The 22,232-nt window shown below is 40.0% G+C and overlaps 4 protein-coding genes across 7 annotated transcripts; 1 reads left to right on the top strand and 3 right to left on the bottom strand.

Annotated features, from left to right (window-relative positions):
- Positions 1-510: 510 nt before the first annotated feature.
- On the bottom strand, positions 511-4,202 carry zte38 (zebrafish testis-expressed 38). The gene is made up of 13 exons (XM_008333624.3): positions 4,077-4,202; positions 3,391-4,034; positions 2,928-3,072; positions 2,450-2,513; positions 2,307-2,343; positions 2,134-2,154; positions 2,022-2,048; positions 1,865-1,932; positions 1,639-1,781; positions 1,321-1,541; positions 1,192-1,237; positions 1,078-1,118; positions 511-843 (listed from the first exon to the last, which is right to left on the bottom strand). The coding sequence occupies exons 2-13, from the start codon at positions 3,439-3,441 to the stop codon at positions 796-798; spliced, it is 912 nt and encodes a 303-aa protein (XP_008331846.1). The 5' UTR covers positions 3,442-4,034; positions 4,077-4,202; the 3' UTR covers positions 511-795.
- On the bottom strand, positions 4,137-6,655 carry prdx1 (peroxiredoxin 1). 2 transcript variants are annotated; one of them, XM_008333621.3, is made up of 6 exons: positions 6,499-6,655; positions 5,483-5,599; positions 5,150-5,303; positions 4,950-5,072; positions 4,700-4,830; positions 4,137-4,574 (listed from the first exon to the last, which is right to left on the bottom strand). In XM_008333621.3, the coding sequence occupies exons 1-6, from the start codon at positions 6,638-6,640 to the stop codon at positions 4,489-4,491; spliced, it is 753 nt and encodes a 250-aa protein (XP_008331843.3). In that variant the 5' UTR covers positions 6,641-6,655; the 3' UTR covers positions 4,137-4,488. The 2 variants fall into 2 exon arrangements, with proteins under 2 accessions (XP_008331843.3, XP_008331844.1); XM_008333622.3 differs by lacking the exon at positions 6,499-6,655 and adding an exon at positions 5,965-5,989.
- Positions 6,656-8,445: 1,790 nt separating this feature from the next.
- LOC103395822 (histone-binding protein N1/N2) lies at positions 8,446-12,191 on the top strand. Of its 2 annotated transcripts, none has more exons than XM_008333620.3 (14): positions 8,446-8,602; positions 8,700-8,810; positions 9,161-9,241; positions 9,345-9,442; positions 9,556-9,876; positions 9,954-10,027; positions 10,111-10,205; positions 10,293-10,366; positions 10,525-10,713; positions 10,794-10,963; positions 11,440-11,511; positions 11,595-11,690; positions 11,832-11,950; positions 12,055-12,191. In XM_008333620.3, the coding sequence occupies exons 2-14, from the start codon at positions 8,710-8,712 to the stop codon at positions 12,059-12,061; spliced, it is 1,497 nt and encodes a 498-aa protein (XP_008331842.1). In that variant the 5' UTR covers positions 8,446-8,602; positions 8,700-8,709; the 3' UTR covers positions 12,062-12,191. The 2 variants fall into 2 exon arrangements, with proteins under 2 accessions (XP_008331842.1, XP_008331841.1); XM_008333619.3 differs by having other exon boundaries at positions 9,345-9,460.
- A 710-nt stretch (positions 12,192-12,901) lies between these two features.
- gpbp1l1 (GC-rich promoter binding protein 1-like 1) lies at positions 12,902-22,228 on the bottom strand. Of its 2 annotated transcripts, none has more exons than XM_008333617.3 (12): positions 22,105-22,228; positions 19,210-20,552; positions 18,498-18,612; positions 17,107-17,236; positions 16,597-16,925; positions 16,392-16,467; positions 15,757-15,953; positions 14,949-15,092; positions 14,306-14,461; positions 14,016-14,140; positions 13,821-13,923; positions 12,902-13,603 (listed from the first exon to the last, which is right to left on the bottom strand). In XM_008333617.3, exons 3-12 carry the CDS (start codon positions 18,555-18,557, stop codon positions 13,424-13,426), a joined length of 1,500 nt encoding a protein of 499 aa, XP_008331839.1. In that variant the 5' UTR covers positions 18,558-18,612; positions 19,210-20,552; positions 22,105-22,228; the 3' UTR covers positions 12,902-13,423. The 2 variants fall into 2 exon arrangements, with proteins under 2 accessions (XP_008331839.1, XP_008331838.1); XM_008333616.3 differs by having other exon boundaries at positions 21,838-22,112.
- Between the last annotated feature and the right edge of the window lie 4 nt (positions 22,229-22,232).

The raw sequence follows: 22,232 nt of genomic DNA, 5'->3' as shown, positions 1-22,232 counted from the left end.
TAGTTATATAATCAAAGCTACTTTTTTAAATTCTTTAAATGCTAAAAAAGGTGAAAACATTTTCTGGGACAATACTACAATATAGCAGCTACTTTTTTAAATTCTTTAAATGCTTCTCTAATTGACAACATACACAATGGGTTCTTTAGCACCAAAGTATGAAGTATTTCTTTGTAACAACAGTCACAGGTGCTGCCTAGTTCAACAACAAAATAAAGTGGTTGGTGGCTGTACCCTGGGTGACGAACGATAACAAGGACTTTTAACTGTCAACCCACACTAGGGACTTCTCTCTTTAGTTTCAATGTCAAGTTGACAAACAAAAGTTTCGCTGCTTTGTCACCTGACAGATGGTTTATCTTCTCATCTACCACATGCTCTGTCAAACTAAGCGAACGCTCTGTTATGTTACAACAATTTGGTGAATAACTTGATCGCTAAGAGAAATATTGTCAGATATGTACATATCAAAAACTTGTATTGCATGTCTTTAATCATAGCCTATTTCTGCATCATTGCTTATGTGTCATTGCTCTCGGCGCGTCATTATCATTGAGTCACTTTGCACCGCATCTGCCTTTCTTGCAAAGGATTACGAGATTTGCACTAAATTTCACGATATATTTTGTACACAAAGAAAACCCAATAAATGTGAAACGCTATTTTGAAAACTTCTGTGTTTATTTAAAACCCCTAAATTAAACCTTTTACTGGAACATTAGTTAAAATTTGAACAGGTGTAACGTACTATAACTTGTTTGTCAATCACAGGAATTGTCAGATTTTCTGTGATGACTAAACTTTTCTTTTCCTCCTTGCCAGACTTTTGGCAGCCGAGGGTTTCTAAAACAAAAAACAAAACGCCATAGTCAACTCTGGCTATCATCTGCCATGAAGAGCACTAATCTAGTTGAGTTCAATTTTTTTTTAAATAAAGTCAGTGTGTTTAGAAGGTATGTGAATTAAGTTTACCTGGAAAAAATGAATTCATGTATTTAATATTTTTGCCCTCATCTACAGCTAATATTTGCTTTTACCAGCTGGCTATACTACAGACATGGCTTTGTAGCTCTTTACCTTTGCTGTAGGCCTTTTGGGTTTCTTGAATTGAGCCGACTCTGCATGAGGGTAAGATAAACAAATCAACCCAAAAAAACCTTATTTTGTGTGAGCTGCAGTGCACTTACTCACCATCTTCAGATGGCAGTTCATTGCTGTATTTTCTTGTAGAAGGAGCCTATAACAAAGTGTTTTAATTAGTATTAATATTTTAAAAGCTGAAGAAATGAGAGCAAAGTAGCAATGTCTCTGTGGACCCACCTTGATACCTGAGTGATTTCCCTGCAAAACTGTATCTGTTTGGACGAAGCCCCCCTTCTTAATTGACTCCAACCGGCCTTGCTCAGTAGAAATCTGAAGTTTCAGGCTGTGAAAGTTTGTTGGCACCTCACCAACTCTAAAATGCACAGCTGTTCCCTCAAACCACAGCCTGTCACAATCACCCTCCTTGAACCCAGGAGGTTGGTAGTCTTCAGGTGTGACTTGGAGATATGAGCAAACATAGAGAAAATAAGTTGTGTTGTTGTTGTTGTTTTTGTTTTGTTTTTTTCTAAAAGGTGTGTCAAAGACTTGTCTCACCCTCGTCATAATAGTAGAGCTTCATGTTGAGGTAGACCTTTTTGGGAAGAGGGTCCAGGTTCTGCAACAGGAGGATAAGCTTCCTGATGAGCAGCACCGAGGCTGTCTTGACGTCAGCCGTCACCTCCATTTCCAAGTTGTTCCTGCAGTATAATGAAAATGACATTGCAGTTGAGGCATTAACGTGACGTTAGTGCAAGCACAGCACTTCACATCCAAACCAAACCTGAGAATGTCCATCTCTGGGCCCTGGTCAGTGTATTTGATTTTGAACTGGTAGGACTCAATAATGCACTAGATAAAAAGAAAAAAAAATCAAACATTAATGTTTCCTCCTGTATTATTTCTATTCTATCTATGTTTCACTTTGGAAGTAAACTTACATTTGGTTCATCTGGGTTGGTGTGCACCTAGATTTGAAAAGCACAAAACCATCCTGGTGTCTGCCATGTCTATGCAAACATTGAGTAAAAATAATCAATTCTACTGACTTACCCCAATGAACACAATCTGGAGCTGTAAAAAAGACATTAAAAATTATCAAAATATCAAAGAACTAGTTTGTAATTTTGATATGTATTATAATATATTGTGTTATGAACTTCTTGTGTTATGTTGTCTTAATTTATACACTGGTCCCATTATACTGTAGGGTGAAAATAACTTACATACTGTTTCTCCAGTGCGTCAAAGCAGCCCATCATCCTGAAACATACAGACATTACATTTCATTAGATTTAAGTTAGTGTTAAGTACTTCTATTCACATACATCACAGTATCAGACCAACAAAACATGGATAATTTAATTACCATTTTACAACTTTGCATGCACCAGGTCTGTTGAAGTCTTCTCGTAAAACTTTGACGCACAGGTCTTTGAAAAAAAGGCAAGCAACAAAGAGTAAATTAAAGTAACTATCAAAATCACAACAATGGTTAAAAAGAAAAAGAAGTTTGGTTGTGTGCAGTGGTGTGCTGTGTCACAATGACAAGTAGTTCGCTTTCCTTCCTTTCCTATAAAAACAAAACATTTCTACACGGTGATGTTAGGATATGGTAAAATGGCGCCCTCATGTGTTCTTTTTTATTTCAAAACAAAATATAGTTAGTCCACACTTTTTAGAAAATGCATACTTTTTACACAATTTTATAATAATAAATACCACAAATACTATTTAGTGTTTGGTTTGTTAATTACTTTTGTTAAGTTTCTACGGAAATTAAACAAATTTGAGGAGAACAAGAATGTGGCAATTTACAGGACATGTTTGCACTGACGTGTGTTTACCTTCGATATATCTGGATCTGTAGGCATCCTCTGGAAAAATGCCTCTGATGTAAGTAATAGAAGACACTGCCAAAGCCATCATTCTCTTGACAAAGACCAGAGACTCTTGCTTGGTTTTGAGGTCACCCATGAACAATCCTGTCCACTTTAAATTAATATACAAAAACACCATTTTGACAGAAACAACAATTAGCTATAAATACGTCAAAATTACACACATCATAGCAAAGGACGTTAAATGGTATTCAAAGAGAGAATACATTATTTAAATGTGGTTTTGCTGTTTTGCTACACATATAACTAGCTAGCCTTACTACTCAATTAACACGTCTGTTCATTCCGCGTAATTAGCATATCGTTTACATAATCTCATTGTGTAGACATTAATGTTGTTAGCTATAAATAAACACATTTACGAAAACATAGTTGAGAACTTTGAATTTGACGTGTAACGTGCTCAAACCTCTGTAGTTTCCTCCTGTTTCTTCTTGACAGCCATTTTTCCTGGCGCCATTGCTACGCTCAAAATGACCGAACTTAGCGAAAAAATATTAAATATTTTTCGAATCTAACAACACTTACAATACCGATAACTTATGTAGATAGACCTTTGCGGTTAAACACAGCCTAGCTGAATACAGTACGCTTTAATATACGCTTGTTTCCTAAAGGAATCAAGTTAAAAAGTGGTGACGCAAATAGACGAGGTCGTTTTCCCGCCGACAGGTGACGTAGTTTAGATTATGCTACAATGTATTATACAATTGTAGTGTACATTGTAGATATATAGAATGTTTTAGTAATTTTTATTTTCAGAAAACCATAACTAAAATGCCTCCAGGTACTACAGATTGATATAAAAGAGTGGAATTAAATGTAAATAATAAAGGGGCAAAGTAAACACTTTTGATAATGTAAACAAAATGTCTTAAACTTATTACTTTATTCACTTATATTAATTCAATTTTAAAAACTATTTAAGTCAGAAACTGGCTTTCATATGTAAAAAATAAATAATAATAAAACAGGTAAATAAGAATGTCTAACATAAAGCCTGATATATATACTAAATAAAATATGTAAAAGATGCTTTGGGTGCTTACTTACCTGAAATACAAATACAAATCTAAGGTTTGGGTGCTTACTTACCTGAAATACAAGTTGCCTCACTTAAACTGAAATTAAATGTGTTCCTTAGATTTCCTTAAATTATCTTTTAAGTCTTTATTTTGATGAAATAACATTGACATGTGTAAAAGGAGGTGCAGTGTTGTTTTTTTTCTTAGCATTTTGTCCAGTAAAAAATGCAATGTTATTAATAATATTAACTTACAACTGACGTGAACAAATAAACACTAAGCCCATACAGTAAAAGTAAACCAACATTAAATACAGTTCTTACAAAAAATGGTTTGGTCCCACGTGCACAACTACAAGCTCTGCAAGCAATTAAACTGACACGTTAACATTAAACATTTCTTCTTAGGCACAAAAGCTTTTCAAAATGGAAATGTAATCTCTGAACTCCTCCTACAGCAGACAGCAGAATCCCATCTTGTGCTTATTTCTGCTTGGAGAAGAAGTCTTTGCTCTTCTGGACGTCAGGTTTGATGGTGTCACTTCCTGGTTTCCATCCAGCTGGGCAGACTGAAAAGGGAAAGCTAATAATCGTAAGACTCCACATCTTACCACATCATGGTACAAATACATGTCACAAGTATTAACCAGTGAAACATCACCAACAAAGTGCCAACAAAGCTGTGGTTACTGACCTTCTCCGTTCTTGTCGGTGAACTGAAATGCTTGGACTAAACGCATCGTTTCCTCAACAGACCGACCCACTGGAAGGTCATTAATGGTGATCTGTCTAAGGATGCCCTTGTCATCAATGATGAAGAGACCTCTGCAGAAGAGGAAAACAATAACCCATGAAGTATCCACGTGTCCTAGAGCAGGACTCCAACAACAAAAATCTACAAAATGGAGGGCTGGGGGGAGAGGAGGGGGTTGAATTAAGATTACCTGAAGGCGATACCCTCATCTTCCTTCAGGACGCCATAGTCTGTAGAGATTGTGCGGCGTACGTCGGACACCAGGGGAATCTTCATGGTTCCTAGACCGCCCTGCTTTCGTGGTGTGTTAGTCCTTGGACAATATTAACAGGAAGTGTCAGATGGTACACTACAATATCACCCTGCGAGTGTAAAATGTCTGAAACTCACCAAGCGAAATGGGAGAAGTGAGAGTCCACAGAGGCGCCAATGACTTCACAACCAATTTTCCTAAATTCTTCAGCAGCTTCGCTGAAAGCGATGATTTCAGTCGGGCAGACGAAGGTGAAGTCCAGTGGATAGAAGAAAAACACAACATATTTCCCTGCATCAAGGAGTCAAAAACATGAATGTCATTAGTTTATCAGGTGACAAACTATCCTATGTTAATTCATTCTTTAGACATGTAAATGCATGTGCACGTGGGCATCATAAGGAAACTGAATCAGAGTCTCAAATGATGCAACATCAATGTCGGGAACCAGTAGTGGAGGGTAGTTGTACCTCTGTAGTCTGACAGCTTCAGATCCTTGAACTGACCATCTGGCATCACAGCTTTGGCAGTGAAGTCTGGGGCCAGATATCCAATTTTAGCTTTGCCTGCTGCCATCTTGTGTTTGACTAGATTACATGAGAAAATGACACAAATAGTTAATGACTATGTTCTGAAATAATGAAACAGCGTCCCTACAAAGTATATTAACATTAAGCTTCAATTTCGAGGTTATAATTATGATAAAATCCAACATATTGAACATAAAAGTTAATATTTGTTAACTTGTTTTCATTGTTTTTTCTAACATGGAATATTTATTTATTTATTTATTATTTATGAATTATCAATAATCAAAAAAAAAAATTTAAATACAAATCTCAAAGAACATGCGACAAAACCCACGTATTTTCCCGAAAATAGTCTGGCAGCATCACATGATATAAGCCTTACTTTTCAGTCGAGTGTGCCTTATTATATAAGACACATTTACCGTGATATTAAACAATAAAAACGGATGTTTTGTAATTGCAGACTGGTTCGGTGAGGACTGAAAATCAGTCTCAGTCTCAGTCGACACGCAGCCTCTACAGAAAACAAAAGGAAACCGTTGAACCACTTCTTCAAACTCAATCAAATCACAGGTGTTTGCAACGTTTCCTCAAACTTCACAGCGTTATCTTAAAAAACAAGAAGAAGAAAAAAGAATACGGACTTATTTGTTAGGAGCATCTCAAAGTATTTATCAAATTCTGTCAGTGTAACAAATTCGGCGGCGAACACTGAAAAATGACAAGCAAGGTTTTACTTTGAATTTTTTTTTCAAAAACATTTTTCAAAAACTGTCATGGTCTTGTCGATAATCCGGTTCTTCTTTTTTGACTTGAGTTCAAAAGAAGCAACTCAAAGTCGTCAACTAAATAACTCGTAAGAAATAACTTGAAATTTCAAACGCACAATTAAGAGAATATGTTCTTTAAAAACAAAGTAGAAAAAAACGAAAATGTACTTATTTCGTAACTCATACCTCTTCTCGGGTTACACCAGTAGTCGCCAATGAGCGGATTTGAAGAGTTGACGGTGCGAATGGATCCTGGAACGTTTATATAAAGGCTCGCAGGTTCTCGCGAGAACGTCACCTCCCATTGTTGGGCTTTCCGACACAGCATGACTTTGCACTTTTCCTCTCCCTCCTGGAAATCTTCACGCTGTTGTTAAAAGTAACTTACTGAACAAAACGAGGGGATAGGGGGGAATAAACTTAAAATATATTTTTTTTAATTTATGTTTTACTGTAATGTCAGTGAGTCATGGACTGCTTTAGCCATATAACTCGAGTTTTTTCAGGGTAAATGACCAAAATATATTGTATATGTGTGGGTCATGCTTCATTATTGAGCTCTTCTTGACATAATAATTGTTGTTACTGAACAGATACATAGATAGATTGATAGATAGATAGGTTAAACGGAAAACTGATAGCATTGTTTTACAATCAAACACTCTGATCAAACTGATATTGTTTTTGAAGAACAATTAGAGACAATTTAGTAAAATTATCCAAAGGATTGTGCTTTAAATCAGTCATTCAAGTAGCCGAAGGTACTGCCTTTATTGAGCCTCAGTCTTATCAGTGAGTGAATCATTATATTTCCTTCTCAGTACTTACGAATCCAGCAGAGACAACACCCAGTGCAAATCTCTTCTAACCCAGTGAAATAACGTCTAACTTTGTCAAATATAAAATCAAATTGGACAAATAAAAAGAAAAGGTGAAATTTTAAGGCACCCACGAGGCAAATTAGTTGCATATCTTGATTATTTGGGGGCTGTTCAAAACAATTGAATTTCCTTTGTCATTTCCTCCTCACTCACCTGCAAACTATTTAGTGTGATGACACAGCACTCTGTTACAATTGACTGTATTCAGTATCTGGGTTGTACAACTTATTCTCAGTTCCTCATGACCTCCCTATCGCTTGTTTACACAATGACTAGACTTTACAACAATCTCCTCCATTCAGATTCAGCAGTTAAAGGCCTGTAAAAATATTTTATTTAAAGCAAATCTAAATTCCATTTTATTGATGTAATGCCTGGCCCTGTGTGTTATTATGCTTTTATAATAATTTAAAAAACCTGCGACCTCAACCTGACGAATGCTGCGTTCTGCTTAAACCCCCTCACCACAGCTCCTTGATCAGACACTGCTTTGTCTGCTGTCTCTAAGCAATGCCTTAAATGCGGTTGCCATGGGCGCAGCATCAAGGGCCAGATAAGTGGGCAGAAACACAATAACCTCCAGTTAGAAAGACCACGGTGGGATATTGATCAAACACTACCGTGGGTTCATCCTCTGTCTTAGATGGAGCCAGGAAATGGTGTTCCACTGAGGATGCTAATGAGATTTAACCCCCACAAAATGTCGCACCTGTATTTTATTAATGTAATGTATATAAAGCCAAAAATACATTATTATGAGACTTTTCCAATGTAATCTCCCTCAGAGTATTTCCACTGTAAATAATACTGTGATTAGGCTATGTGATGGGTTTGGCAGATTGATTTACCAAATTGAGCCAATTAAAGTAATGCCTTGTGAGATGTCACTGAAGAGGGGAGTGTTAGAGTCTCCTACTGTGTGCTTGATTGGGAGCCAGGTCCAGACTTGTCTTGACAAGGCAGCAGCATCGTGAAGTCTGCCCTTGGTGCCTGTCCTTCACAGCAGGACGTGGCAGCAGCGTTCACCATTCACGCCTTTAACACATGTGCATGCAGAGAGATACACAAGAGAGCAATTACATACACATATACATACACACACATCCTAAACCATCATTGTATTTAGAATTATAAATCAACACACATCCTAAACCATCATTGTATTTGGAATTACAAAGGTTAAATTATCTATCTATCTATCTATCTATCTATCTATCTATCTATCACACTGTAGCTTTAAGACATCTCCCGCGCTAGGTTTCAAACACGGAAGTAAACCGGAAAGGCTGAGCTATAACTTGGATTTTTCGCGCCAACAGTGAAACACCAGCCGCAGCTTTGTGAGGAGTCTGTGGAAGTCGCCGTTTATAACTTTTAACTCATTTCATCGTCTTTAACCGTTCCTCCAGGTAGGAATTTATATATGTTTTAACCAGCGCGGTATCACTCGATGTCTGCAGTTACGTAAATTAATTATTTCGACTTTTTTTTTTTTCGTCTCTTCAGGTCAGTAAACATGGATGAGGCCAACAAACTGATCGGTACCGGTAAGAAACACCTGGTCATGGGTAAAGCGGTGGAGGCGGTGAGCGTCCTGCAGCAGGCCTGCGGCATGTTGTGAGTTTTATTCCATGTACAGATAATTCAAACACATTACACGAGTAAACGTGCCTTTCCCCAAACAACCAGGGGCTGCATGGTGCAACGGTCAAGTCATTGTGTCTGGTGTAATTGTTTAGTATTTGGAACTAATGCACGTCAATAACTGTAGAACTAAACCATATAGTTAAATTTTACAAATGCAAAGAATGAGTAAACTGAAACTGAAAGTGTTATCTATATATATAGATATATATGTGTGTGTAAAATATATATTTATATATGTATGTGTATATATAATATGTATGTGTGTATATATATATATATGTGTATAATATAATATAATTTTTAAACTTGTTATATTGCAGAGCCAAAACATATGGAGACACAGCCGATGAGTGTGGTGAGGCCTTCTTCTGGTGCGGAAAAGCACTGCTTGAGTTAGCTCGGTAAGTTCAAGTGCATCTCATTCGTTTTAATCTATAGATGTATTGAAAGTTTACAACTACTAAAGATAGAAAAAGATCATCTCATTTGTTGTTGTTTATGTAGAATGGAAAACTCTGTGCTGGGTAATGCTCTGGAGGGAGTTCCTGTGGAGGAGGAGGAGGAGGGGGATGAGGACAAAACCAAAGACCCCAACATTGAAGGCACTGAAAACATGGACGGTGGGGGGGGAAACTTGATCTTTGAGCGTTGCTCGTCATTTAACGTGTAAACAAATTTGATTTGACACAACTGTACTTTACTGTCCTCCGAACAGAGAAAACGAGAGACGAGCTGAGGGTCCAAGTGTACAGCGCCATGGCAGAGAAGGACAAAGAGGAAGGGAAGGCCGAGGAGCAGAAGGGCGAGGATGCCGAGAAGAAGGGGGACGCAGAAAGGGCAGACGATGGAGGTGAAGAACAGAAAACAGAAGAGAATGGGGAGAAGGACATAAAGCCACGAGCTGTTGATGAGGAACAAAAAAAGGCCGAAGGAGAGGCGGAGGAAAAGAGTGAGAGTGATGCTAAACCCGCTCAAAATGACGAGCTAAAGGACAAAAAAGAGGAGGATGCTGCGGACGAGACGGAGGAGGCAATAGGTGCTTTTTTTTTCTTAAACATAAACTGGAAGTTTTTTTTGTTTTGTTTTTTTCAACATTTAATGGAATGTTCTCAGATGGTGAGGAGGAAGTCGATGGTGAAGATGCCGAAATGGAAGATGATGGAGAAGGAGATGAAGCTGCTGAGAAGGTATTTGACCAATCTGATCAAGTGACGTCAGAAAGATTCAAGCGGATCAAACAGTGGGATTTTGTACTTTTGTGCTTCCAAAGGAAAGTGGTGAAGATGAGGAGGAGGAAGGGGATGAAGTCGGGAATCTGCAGTTGGCCTGGGAGATGCTGGAGGTGGCTAAAGTCATTTACAAAAGGTGTGGAGACGGTCTATGATAGGCTGCTGAAATACAAGTTAAGCACAGAGTAATAAAATAATATTTTTATTTTTTATTTTTTTAAAGGAAAGAGTCAAAGGAAGATCAGCTGATGGCGGCTCAGGTTCATCTCAAACTCGGCGAAGTTTCTGCTGAATCAGGTAGAAATAAATCTTAAAGTTTCCAAAGATGAGAACATGACTAGGTTAAACAAATGTTGCCATCGTACGTCAGTTAGCCAAAAACGGCTACATTTTGTTAACGTTAATATGAAATTCCGAAATGTTCCTTCAAAACTCCAATTCCAAATCTATTTCAGGAAACTACGCCCAGGCCTTGGAGGACTTCCAGGAGTGTCTGAAACTGCAGCTGAAACACCTGGACTCTGACAGCCGCCTCCTGGCTGAGACCCACTACCAGCTGGGCCTGGCCCACAGTCTGAACATTCAGTACAGCGAGGCGATCGCCGAGCTCAACTGCTCCATCTCCGTCATAAAGAGCAGGCTGGGTAAGAGGGTTTCGACGCCCGCCGTTTCGTCATATCACGAAAATGCAGAGTGAAACGAGTTAAATGAATGCGCTCTTCAGAAAAACTGCAGGAGCTCATAGACAAGGCAGAGGGGCCCGAGGCTCTGCCTGAGGAGAGGAAGGAGATGGAGGAGCTGAAGACGCTGCTCCCAGAGATCCAGGAGAAGGTGGAGGACGCCACCGAGGGACTCAAAAGTGCCAGAGCTTCTGAGGCAGTGAAGGGCATCATAGTGAGTCTTTCGGAATTTCGCCGCCATAGACTAGCACAGGGGTGCACAATAAGGGGTTTGTGGTCTTCGAGTAGATCACAAAGGAGAGATATATGGTCAGACTCAGGCCTGCGGGCCAAATCTGGCCCCTGGTGTAATTATATTTGGTCCTTGGGAACATATCAAATGAGAGAGATGGAGAGTTCGTGTGAACGATGTAAAAGTCATGCATAAAGGCTAAAATGCTTTTATCATTTTCTACACCATCTATTGGGGAAACGTGGGTACTGCAGGGAAAAGGCAGAAGTATTATGATAATATGAATAAATTATATAATTTGGAGAAGTTTGGCGGCCGGATTAAAAAGTGAAACTGGCCGCATTTTCAGTGCAGGTTGATAACTTTAGCCTGATTATTTGACTAGGTCTAGTAATACCTAGTTTTAGTAAGTACTTTTTATGTTTCATTTCATTGACTCTGAACTGTTACTCGATCAGGGTGAAAGTTTCACTTCCTCTGGATTCTCCTCCGAGACGGCAGCACAGACTGAAACATCTTCCGGCGTAAAGGTAAGTCGTCTAAGACAACTGCTCACAAGTTTTCCACTTACGTGATTCGTGCGATCTCATCAATCTGACTGCTCTGCTCCCAGGTTAATGGTGCCTCAACCAATGGACACTCCGCATCCACCAATGGTCACACTCCTGCAGCTCCAGTCACTGATATCTCCCACCTGGTCAGGAAAAAGGTTGGGAAAGCTGAAAGTTTGCAAAAAAATATATTTTTTTTTAAGGTTGGGAAGCTGAAAGTTTGCAAAAAAAAATTTTTTTTTTATTTCATAATTGCACTAAAAATCCTCTAAAATTGAACCAATGTTTTGTTGTGTTAGAGGAAGCCAGATGAGAGTCCAGTGAAAGAACCTGTGGTCAAGAAGGTGAAGCAGGATGAGGGGCAGGAGCTTCCTGCCGGCAAAGAAAACGGACACACAAACAAGATGGAAGTGGAGAGGTACTGGGTTTAGTTGTTTTTTTTTTCCACACAGACTGGCCTTTCACAGGTGTGGTGGTTCTACTCACCTTCTTTGAAGACTAACTGAAGTTTCTTTCTTTCAGTCAGTGAAGTCCGACTGGGCTGCGTCTACCCGAGACTCCTCTCTTCTAACCTGCCAATCCAACTGCATTGCTGTAAATAATGTATTAATCTGTTTTCATGTCACCTGTAAAGTTAAATAATAAAAAGTTTGATAGAATCTCCTACCTCTGTCACCGTTTCTGTCAGGCTTTCATATAAATGGACTTTTAGTGACGGTCTTTTTATACTTCTCTCACATCTGTGTAAAAAAAAAAAAAAAAAACAGTAGTTTATCCTTGGTTAATAAACTTAACAGAACTAGACAACATTCTACAGTTTAGGAATTTAGTGCAAATAAGGCTATCAAGGCAATTACAGTGAAACTGCTGTTCTCGACACAGAATAATCTAGGATTACAGGTAGTTTCAAGATGGAATCTAACCTGTTCTCAAGACAACTGTTGATCACTGATAATCTCTTATTTAAAGGAGGGATTTCTTCTAAACCCTTGTAGTCAAATCTTCAGGATATTTGAGGTCGTAAGGTCTGAGTCCCTTGCCTTTATTTATTAAATTTTAAGGCCTAATTTCACATGTTTAGTAGATAAAGGCAGAGGGCAAATGTATAGGCATATGGTAACTGAAAAATGTATAAATATAACAAATGTAACATCATTTAGAGTCTAAATGAAAAAAATAATCTACGGAAGATTTGACAGTATTTAACTGTGGTACTGGATCTAAGTATAAACACCGAGTACATACAAAAGCAAGTATTAGAAATCAGTTAGCCGAGATGATATTCAGAGTGAAAGCAGAACAAAAAAAAAAAAGAAATCTGAACCCTGCGACTCCTCAAATACTCCAAAATCAGCACAGTAGCCCGATTCATATTGAAACATATCAGCTTGTCAGGAACCAATTTTTATTAATATCATTAATAATGTGTCATCAGCATCATCAATGAAATGAGTTAGTCTTTTTGAAGCAGAATCAAGTGTGCATTTGTTGCCCTTCTTCTCTTGATGAACACTTCAGTTCCACAAAGCGAGGAAGAAAAAAAAAAAGGAAGAAGAGGTGGTGGAGGAAGAGGAGGAAGGTGAGGGTGGCTGAGTGAGAGAGGGGCAGGGTCTGCAGTGAAGGAGGAAACGCAGGGAAAATGACGTCTGGCAGAGCAGGAATCTCCCCCTTCACTGGGATATGATTGGTTTTTCCCTTGTGCAAGAACAACAACAAAAATCAAAAAAATAAAATAAAATCAAAAAAAGAAATTCAAAAATGGTGCTCTAAAAACAACGATGAAAGAGGGAGACGGGAATTGCGAAGTGGGATGTGTTGTTGGCTGTTGTGTTGTTGGTTTTTTTTTTGTTTTTTTTTTTTTCTTTTCTTCTTTTTGTTCCGTAAAGCCACGTTATGATTTGATGCAGTCGTCGTCGTCCGAGGTCTGACTGCTGCTGCTGCTGCTACTGGTTTCTGACTCCGAGCCTTCCTCCACGTGTGCCTCCGCCACACTCCTCCAGGGGGTGAAGTGGAGGGTCACGCCCCGCGCCCGTGGGAGAACCCCGTTCCTCTGCATGCCGTTTTTCCTCAGCTGGAAAAAATGTTGGACAGCGAGGAATTTGACATTTGTTTTTCAACTCAGAGGTTACGAAATATTTGAAAAAGCCCAACCGCATTAATGATTAGCCTCAGGCTAGCCGTAACCTAACTTAAATTACTTGGGTTAGATTATTTATCGTAATCGTGTCTAGTGTGTAGAACAAAAAACCAAATCTGATGACGTCGCGAACTCTTCTTGATGTGCTCACCTGTTCAGTTTTAGTCTGGAACTCTCTCAGCTCATCCTCCGTCAGAGGCAGGAAGTTGTCATCGTTCTCTGGATACTCCTGCCAGCCCATGGCCTTCAGCAACCTACGTAAGCGCAGATATTTTTTCTGCTTAGTTGCCTGTATGAAAGTGTGTGTGTGTGTGTGTGAGAAGAAGTGCTGGTAGCTGTGTTGTACCTGTGCTCAGCCTCCAGAGAGCTAGACAGGTGTTCGGTGTCTGAGTCACTGAGGGAGTAGGACAGACCGTTCTCATGGCAGACTTCTTCACTGTAAGGTTTGGGCTCCGGGGTGTTGCTTTCACCCTGAAAACATTCGCATTAGAAGGGGGGTGTCATAAGCTTCACATCGTTCATAAATCATGACTTTTAAAAAGTCATATACTGCACTACAAGCTCATCCTCCTCAGTCTCAAGGTCATGTCAGTATAAATCCAATGAAAACCCATGGAGTCCCGTGTGTCTGCCCACCTCTCCTGATGTTCCCGGGCTGCTGCTCGTGGTCAGCTCTCCGGTGCCCTCGTCCTTCAGAGCTCGCAGGAACTCACTCTTACGGTCTGGACCGCGACGCATCAGCTTGAGCCGCGACGGGGCGATGTCTATGGGAGGAGTTGTGCTGGATGGCTGCTGTAGGTGGGGTATATCAGGCATTTTTTTTAACTCTGATCATTGTTTCCCTGTAGTTAAATATTTACCAAGTCTTTGTCAAGGAAGCTCATCCCTATTTTGTCACAGTGGAGAAACCACTGCTGATGAACACTTGATGAGCAGCAGTGAGTAAGCGCGGCTGTCCGTAACCACACCAACACGTAATGACTGTGTTTACATCAAACCTGTCATTTTCTAAACCTGGGGGTAGATCAGCCGCTAAGATCATGCAGGGAGTATGATAAACATATCACTGCTACTCATCAGAGAGCACCTCCTATTCTAGCACTTTTCTGTACTTAACTTCTCCTTCTGTACTTAACTTCTCCTTCTGTGCTCCCACCCTGTGGAAGTCCCCACTTTCCTAACTAGTAGTCTCCTTTCTAAAGTTCCACTATGTAGTTTGACTGTTAATCCTCTTCTTGTAATGCAGCTGCTGAATTTTGATTTGTCCCGTTGCCCTCACCTCTTTTGGATTGTTGTGCTGCGGCGCGCTAACTGGGGTGCTCGGTTTGGCTGTAGAGACGGGACTGGTGAAGACTGAGTCTCTGCCTGGCATGTGGAGGCCAGACTTTGCGATTTCTCTACCACCGGACTTCCACTGGGTGCTCTGGAGGTGAGGACCAAACAAAAAGTTGAGAAAGTTGCAGACACTTTTAATTCTGATTTACTCATCGGTTCTAAACCTCAACTTCACTGTCACTCCAGTTTTTGTCCATCTCTTTTTCTGGCATAGACATTAAAAACAGTAGTTTCGCTGCAAAATCATGTAATTTCTGACCATTTTTATATTAGATTTGAATTTAGAATAATTATAATAAGAAAAAAAATGTATTTTTCCCTTAAAAAAATTTTAAAAAATTTTACTTTCACTTATATACGCTTTCATTTGGTAATATTATTAGACAGCACCAACATTATTATGTGCATGACATAGTAAAACTATATTTTTCCGTGCATCCAGATAACAGAAAATTCATCTGATTATTTAAACCTGCAACACCTGACCAACAACATTCTGCTTTTACAAGATACACTCACACCTGACCAACAACATTCTGCTTTTAGAAGATACACTCAGAACAAAACTGAAGTAACCGTGCTCTTTCCCACAAAACCAAGAGAATCTCTATATGAAACCACTAATGCACGAGTTAACAATCCCCACAGTTAAGAACCTTATAAACCTCAAGATTTGTTAAACCAGCATCTGCCTTTTAAAAACGCTCTCCACCAGCCATTCACCACCTGTGTACACTTTGTGACATTCTTACTTTGGTGGGGGCCACGGCAGGTTTTGGAACCAGGTTCTTGTAGACGCTGGAGCCTGCGAGGGGAGCTTTGTTGCCGTTGGTGGGCTGTATGCCAGCCGTGGCAAAGCCAGCAGAGAAAGCTGTGCTGGGGTCCTCCTTGGAAACTTTCTTGATCACCAGCATTTTGGACACCATCTGTTTGCCACTAGGGGGGTTTTCTGAAACACAATCAGAGAAATCCGAATGTTGACCTTTGATAATGTCGCTCCGCTGTTTTATTCTTCTCGTTTGCCTTTCGTAAATACAGAGGCTTGAACGAAGACACCAGTCACTTGTGTTACTATGGAAACGGGGTACTCAAACTATTTTAATATGATAATTAAATTGTACACGTACCTAATGGTTCAGTGTTATTTTGAGCTAATTGGGTCGATTCATTTCCTTACAACAGAACCTCTAGACTTTAATGGATGGACTTTTGACTTGTGACCCCATTCTGACATCAGAAATTTGTGGCTGTGCATGTGCTTGGTGTTTTAAATCATAATTATAGAAAGAATAATAATTATTATTATTTTAAGTAATGAACAGGTGAGCCTATGAGGTCAAGAAGGTTGAAAAACACTGCACTACATTTAGTCCATGAACAATCTTACCCCAAACTCCAGCATGTGGAGCCACTGCTCGAATTTGACTCCCAGGCTTTCCAGTCGTTTCAGGGTTTAGGGAAGGCTGACGAAAAGAAAGAAAGAAAGAAAGAAAAAAGACTTAGCTGCAGGAAGGTAGATTGCAGCTACTTGTACGTTAAAATAGAAACATGTAATATAAATACAAATAACAACAACATATTTCTCTACTCACAAAGTCCTCTTCCACAAACTTCAGCTTATCGTCTTTGCCATCTTTGCGCTCCTCATTGGGAAACTTGTCCTGGTACGAGGTGCCCTTGCGGGAATGAAAGTTACCATTGCGCTGCCGGTGCCCCCCCTGCCTGTCCCTGTCGCCACCTCCCCGTTTGGGGTGGCGTCCCTGGTGGTGGTGGCAGTCCTGGGAGCCCCTGGGAGCTCCATGCCAGCTGGGTGTTTCCTTCCAACACGATCCCCCTGCCAGCCCACCATGTCCTCCTTTGGCCACCCCTGAGTCCACCGAGTCGTGTCTCAAAAGCAGGGAAGGCTGCTGCCAACCATCTCCTAAAAAGAGAGGGTGCATCGTTGTACATTTAGAGGGTGTGATCTGTGCATCGGATTTTGAGTTTTGAACCCTAATGCAGCCAAGACACTAATTAATTTTTTTTTTTTTTGCATATAAAACACACAAATATTGTCACAATTGTCGCATTTTGTACAGGTGCTTACAATACTACAAGGTTACCTGCTGGAGCGCGCAGAGAGCCGTTGTTGAAGAAACCATCAGAAGAGTTGTGGCGGCGGCGGCTTACAGCAGCTCTGCCGTCTCTGTGATGATGGGGCTCACCTTGTTTGTCAAGGTTGGCAGCAGGGGACTGTGGGAAGACAGAGAGAAGACAGGGAGACTGAGAACGTCTCACCGAGACTCATCTGTGAGGTCATGTTGAAACAATACACATTTGGTAACATTTGGAACAAGCCATATGCATGAATTTCTCCCCAGAGATCAATGAGGTGATTTACATACTACTACTGATGTGTGTAGCATTACTTAAAACGAAATATGAATTAATCAAAATAAACCAAAAAAAAAATGATCAAAGCAAAAAAAAAAAAGAAAAAAAAAGTGCATCGAACCCAAGAGAAACATCATCAACACCTGCAGTTGTGCGTTTCTGCAGGAAATTAACTGGTCTGGAGGTGAGCGCACAGATCTTCAACCGTCAATTTTATTGCCCGGGTATCTTAAACAAACACTGCAGCTAAACGACTCTTTGTTTGCATCTATTGTGTGACCTGGATAACTAGAGACATCTGAGAACATACAAAGAAGGCATTGTGTGTGTCTGTGTGTGATGTTTAACCCACTACTTAAAAGCAGCTTCAACAAGCAAAATATAAAGTAACTGTCAAGTGCTATTCCCCCCTCAAAGGAACACGTGCTTTTTGTTCATGTGGAAAACAAAACTGCCAGCTGTTCTGAAGAAAAAGATTATTAATAGACTGAATTTGACTCTATAATAAAGTCCAATCAAACCGCAATTTCGTTGAGTCACTGTGGATCAGTAGTAAGACTGGGATCGAGGTTAAATCCATGGCCTTAATCGCAGCAAATTTGCTGAGAGCTAGAGATGGGTTTGATGGAAGTAGGTTAGTTGGAAAAAAAAAAAAAAAGTAGTGCAAACGGACGTTCTATATGAACACGGGAGTGGATGGGTGAGTAGTAAAACACCAGAACAACATGTCATCAAAGTCTGACAGGCACAAAACTGACTCTTTCTGTCCTAATGCCGATGCTTTGGGTTTGCAAATCGGCAAATAACCGTAACGCTAACGATAAAGGAGAAAATCAAAACAATGTTTCAAACGGAGTAATTTAACTTCTGCCACGGGCACGAAGGCACAATAGACATTGCTCTTTATGTGATTTGTTAGTCTAGAGACGGTCGAGTAATGTTTATAAAAAAAAAAAAAGTACTGCTTTACACATTGACCCTCGCGTGCGCCTTATCTTATGGTCAATGTGATTCCACTTCACAAGGCCAGTGTGAGAGTTAACCGCACAACTTTATATGTTTGTTATCACTTGACACACACATATAACTGACAGATCAATTAAACAGCGTAGACAAATACCTTGGCAGGCTGGGGTGTAGAGAAGTTAAGCCAGGCAGGGACAAAGTCATGCTGCGCCATTTAGGTCCAGTGTTTCTGGTCAGTGGATTGAGGCATCAAACCTCATGGCCAGGATCTAATCACAGAAACAATAATCAGCGAAACAAAAACCGAATCAAACATTTCCCACAACACACAGTCCCTCCATCAGTGGTCACCAGAGTAGTAGTCCGCGCATTGATTTGGCAGTTTTGAAACCAACTGCAACCTAACTTGAGATCTCATGACTCAGTGGTATCGAACTCGGAAGCTGCATCGGTAGATGGGTGTCCTACCGCTGCACCACTCTAGCCTTCATATTTCCCACAGGACAATTCTATACTTCGCAGAAAAAGGAACTGAAAACAGCTTTGTTGTTGTGTTTACTGCATCTGTTTAGAATGTGAAAGATGCTGCCATATTATAATTTTTTTGTACTATTGTACACAGCTGCCTGACACCTGACTTGTCACAAAACTGAGTCTGTAGAAACGATGATTCTTTTTAACTACTGACAGATTAGCGAGAAAAATTAGCTTAACACTGGTTCATATTGACTTCAGTATGTGAATAATGTTTTTTTAACACTGGTTCATATTGACTTCAGTATCGGAGACCTGCTTCCCTTGACAGTTGGACATCTAACTACAAAATGTTTCCCCCAAGTCTGTGAGATGAAGCCGTTTGTTATTACCCCAGAGTCAATGGCTCTGAAGTCCTATGCCTCCTCTCGGTCCAACTGGGCTTGGTTCCTCAGGCCTATTGGCGTGGACCACAGTCTGCGTGCACTGACAGATGGGGAGCAGCACACCGACGACCCCCTCTCCACCAGGACAATGCAGCCCCTTTCTCCAGAGGGTGATCCTTTTGTCCAGGGTGAAACACTGGAAAATGGGTCTAAGGGTTGCAGGAATGATCTGGAAGGGCGATCCAGAGAATTGTCCAAAGCTGGAAGTATATTTCAAAGGGCACAAGGAAGGTCTGCAAGGAAAGATTTCCCCTTGTTGAATGCGACTCTCAAGGCAGCTCCTGTCACGTCTCCGACGGATGAAGTTTCCAGTCCAGGTAATGTTTGTTTTTCCCCAAAAGCAAGCTCACTTCTTTACTTATTCACTTGAAGCCATTTAGGCTACCAATTTAGGAGTATGTCTTCAAAGCAAATTTTTTATATGCAAATTAGCAAATTAAGTGATTTGATAGAGGATTTTTTTTTCGCACTGGCAGGAGAAGGCCAGACTGTCCCTTGTTTTGTTTTTCCTATTGCGAGAAAGAAGTCTGTGAAAGTTGTCTGCCCTGAATCATGGACAGCAGTTTGTGAAGCAGTTCCACTTGCGCACCAGATGGAGGAAAAGACGGATGTTGTCCTGCCACACTGCGTGCCAGTTTCTTTTGTGTCTATCTCTCACCGAATCATTTTAAGATTTACGTCAACTCACGCAGAATAGAAAAAATGTGCTCAGAGACAGTCTTTTCGTGGCAATGGTTGTCACTTGAGCCCCACTGCTCACCTCATTAAACTGGTGAAAAGACTGTCTGTGTTTGAAGAAAAAAATGATGCTCAACAGGTTCAAAGTCACATGACAAAAAAATGAAGGGAATACCCTATGTTACATTGCCAGCATTTTCAGTTTTGGTTAGTGAAATTGGGGCGCTGTTGAAGTGTGCATGATATTTCCTGTTTATCTTTACAATTTTTAATATCACATGTGTAGGCTGCCCATTCAATTATCTGATGATTTTTGATTAAAGCAGATAAAGGATGTAGCCTTGATTTCATAGATATGCAAGCTCAGAAGCTAAATGAAAATCATCTGCAAGCCAAGACGGTCTTTGTGTCTTCATAAAGAGCAATTCAATTGCAAAGTGGATTTTAAAAAAAGTAAGCTGAATCAACCTAATTTTTCTTTGAAGTTGCAAGTTTTTTGTTTTTTTTAAAGCAAGCGTTATATGTGTCTGTTCGTCACAAGGAAGTTTCAGTGCAGTTTTTCACGCTGGCTGCTGATGGTTTAAAGATGTATACACAGGAACAAAATGGATCTGTAATAAATAGAAAAAAAAAGCCAAATTTAGCAAACAAGAAACCACAACACATCTTTTTAAAAATATGTCCAGAGTTGTTCTGCATTTTAACAGTTTCCTTTCACAGAAAAAAACAGGTACTTTTCCACGGGTTATACAAGCGCCTCTGTCCAACCAAACAAGTCTTTTTTTATCGCCATTTCACATGATAAAATGCAAAAGCACACTACAAAATCGATAAAGACCGATCTTAATCCAACAGAAAATCTGTACACTGCAGGATAATGGTCAGGATCTTCTCAAAAAAACAAATGGCTTGGAAAAACCTGGATGATTTGCATGGAACTTGTTGAACATTACCCCACTTCTGACTGTTGTTCATCAAAAGGGTACAAAATTAACAATTAAGATCAGGGACAACCAAAAACGTACCTGTTTAAAGGTTCTGAGAAAAATAGTTAAGTTAAGTTAATTCTTTTTTAAAGCAATCATAGCAAGTTTTACAATTAAACACAGTTTAGTAAACACAACTGAGAAACAGTGTTTTAACTTGTGCATCTAAACGGGCCTGACAGTTAGTTAATGTGTGGTCGTCACCTCAGGTTTGACATCTCAGACTTCAATTACGAAGTCAACTATGACGCATTAAAATAGTCGACAGCATTACGACCAAAACACAAATAAACGGTGCACACACACGCTAAAAGCCGCCACCGACTCGTCGACGTATTCCCTCCGAAGTATTACATAACAGTTCAGCTTCAATCGGTCCGACACAGCTTTACTACTGCGTGCGACATGCGCAAAGTCACTTCACATTGAAACGGATAAAACACCAAAGACAGCAAAAAAAAATGTTTCAAATTACTATATGAAACCAATATAGAAAACAGACAACACGCACATGTCCACGAAAACTGCAACACAGCACCGTTTCACACACACACTTCGTCAAGCTAACTAGACTTAGCACTGTGTTGGAAAACTGTGTCTAAACCATTAAAGACGTAAAGTCACGAACCAACAAAGTCCCGCAAAGGCTTAAAACTTTCCTAATACCCATCTCAACTTCGCGATTTGTTATATGTGTTTGACTTCACCGATATCAATGTAAGCGTACCAACTATTAGCTAAAGATGGTGTTACCTAGCTCGTTAGATAGTCCGCAAATCCTGCTACGTGATTCAAATAGAATTTTATGGCTGGAAGACTCATAAAAGTAAAAACGAGATTAATACAACAACAGTGTCTAACACAATTTATTTAAACAACTGTCACGGAGGTACAATAGAGGTAAACAGACCTGGTTTCGTTGAAACAACACGGCTTCAAAATGGCTACCTTAACAGCGGCAGCACACATTCATCAGTTTGCTAAGTGCTAGCGAGCTAACTTGCTGAGTTCACGACGATGCCCTGTCGCCTCTTTGGAGCGAGATAGCCTCCAGTGAACAGTGGTTTGAAGAACGCAATAAAGCTAAAAACACCAACTAGACTCAACTTTTTGGCCAACTACAACCATGTCGCTTACAAAGCTATTGACGTTTGTTTGGGGTTTCGAGAGTGCTTACCGCTGGTACTAAATGGTTTCAACTGGCTCAATGGTGCTGCGTTCAAGAGCAACACTGTTATTGCAGACTTTTGGTGTTCCGCTATGTTTTTAATCCTAAAAAGAGTTTTTTTTCTCACCCGATTCTGC

Source organism: Cynoglossus semilaevis, chromosome 20 (assembly GCF_000523025.1).
Source record: "Cynoglossus semilaevis isolate Cse_v1.0 chromosome 20, Cse_v1.0, whole genome shotgun sequence".
Classification (NCBI taxonomy): Eukaryota; Metazoa; Chordata; class Actinopteri; order Pleuronectiformes; family Cynoglossidae; genus Cynoglossus; species Cynoglossus semilaevis.
Note: the sequence above shows the minus strand (reverse complement) of the source record. Positions and strands in the feature narration are given on the sequence as shown.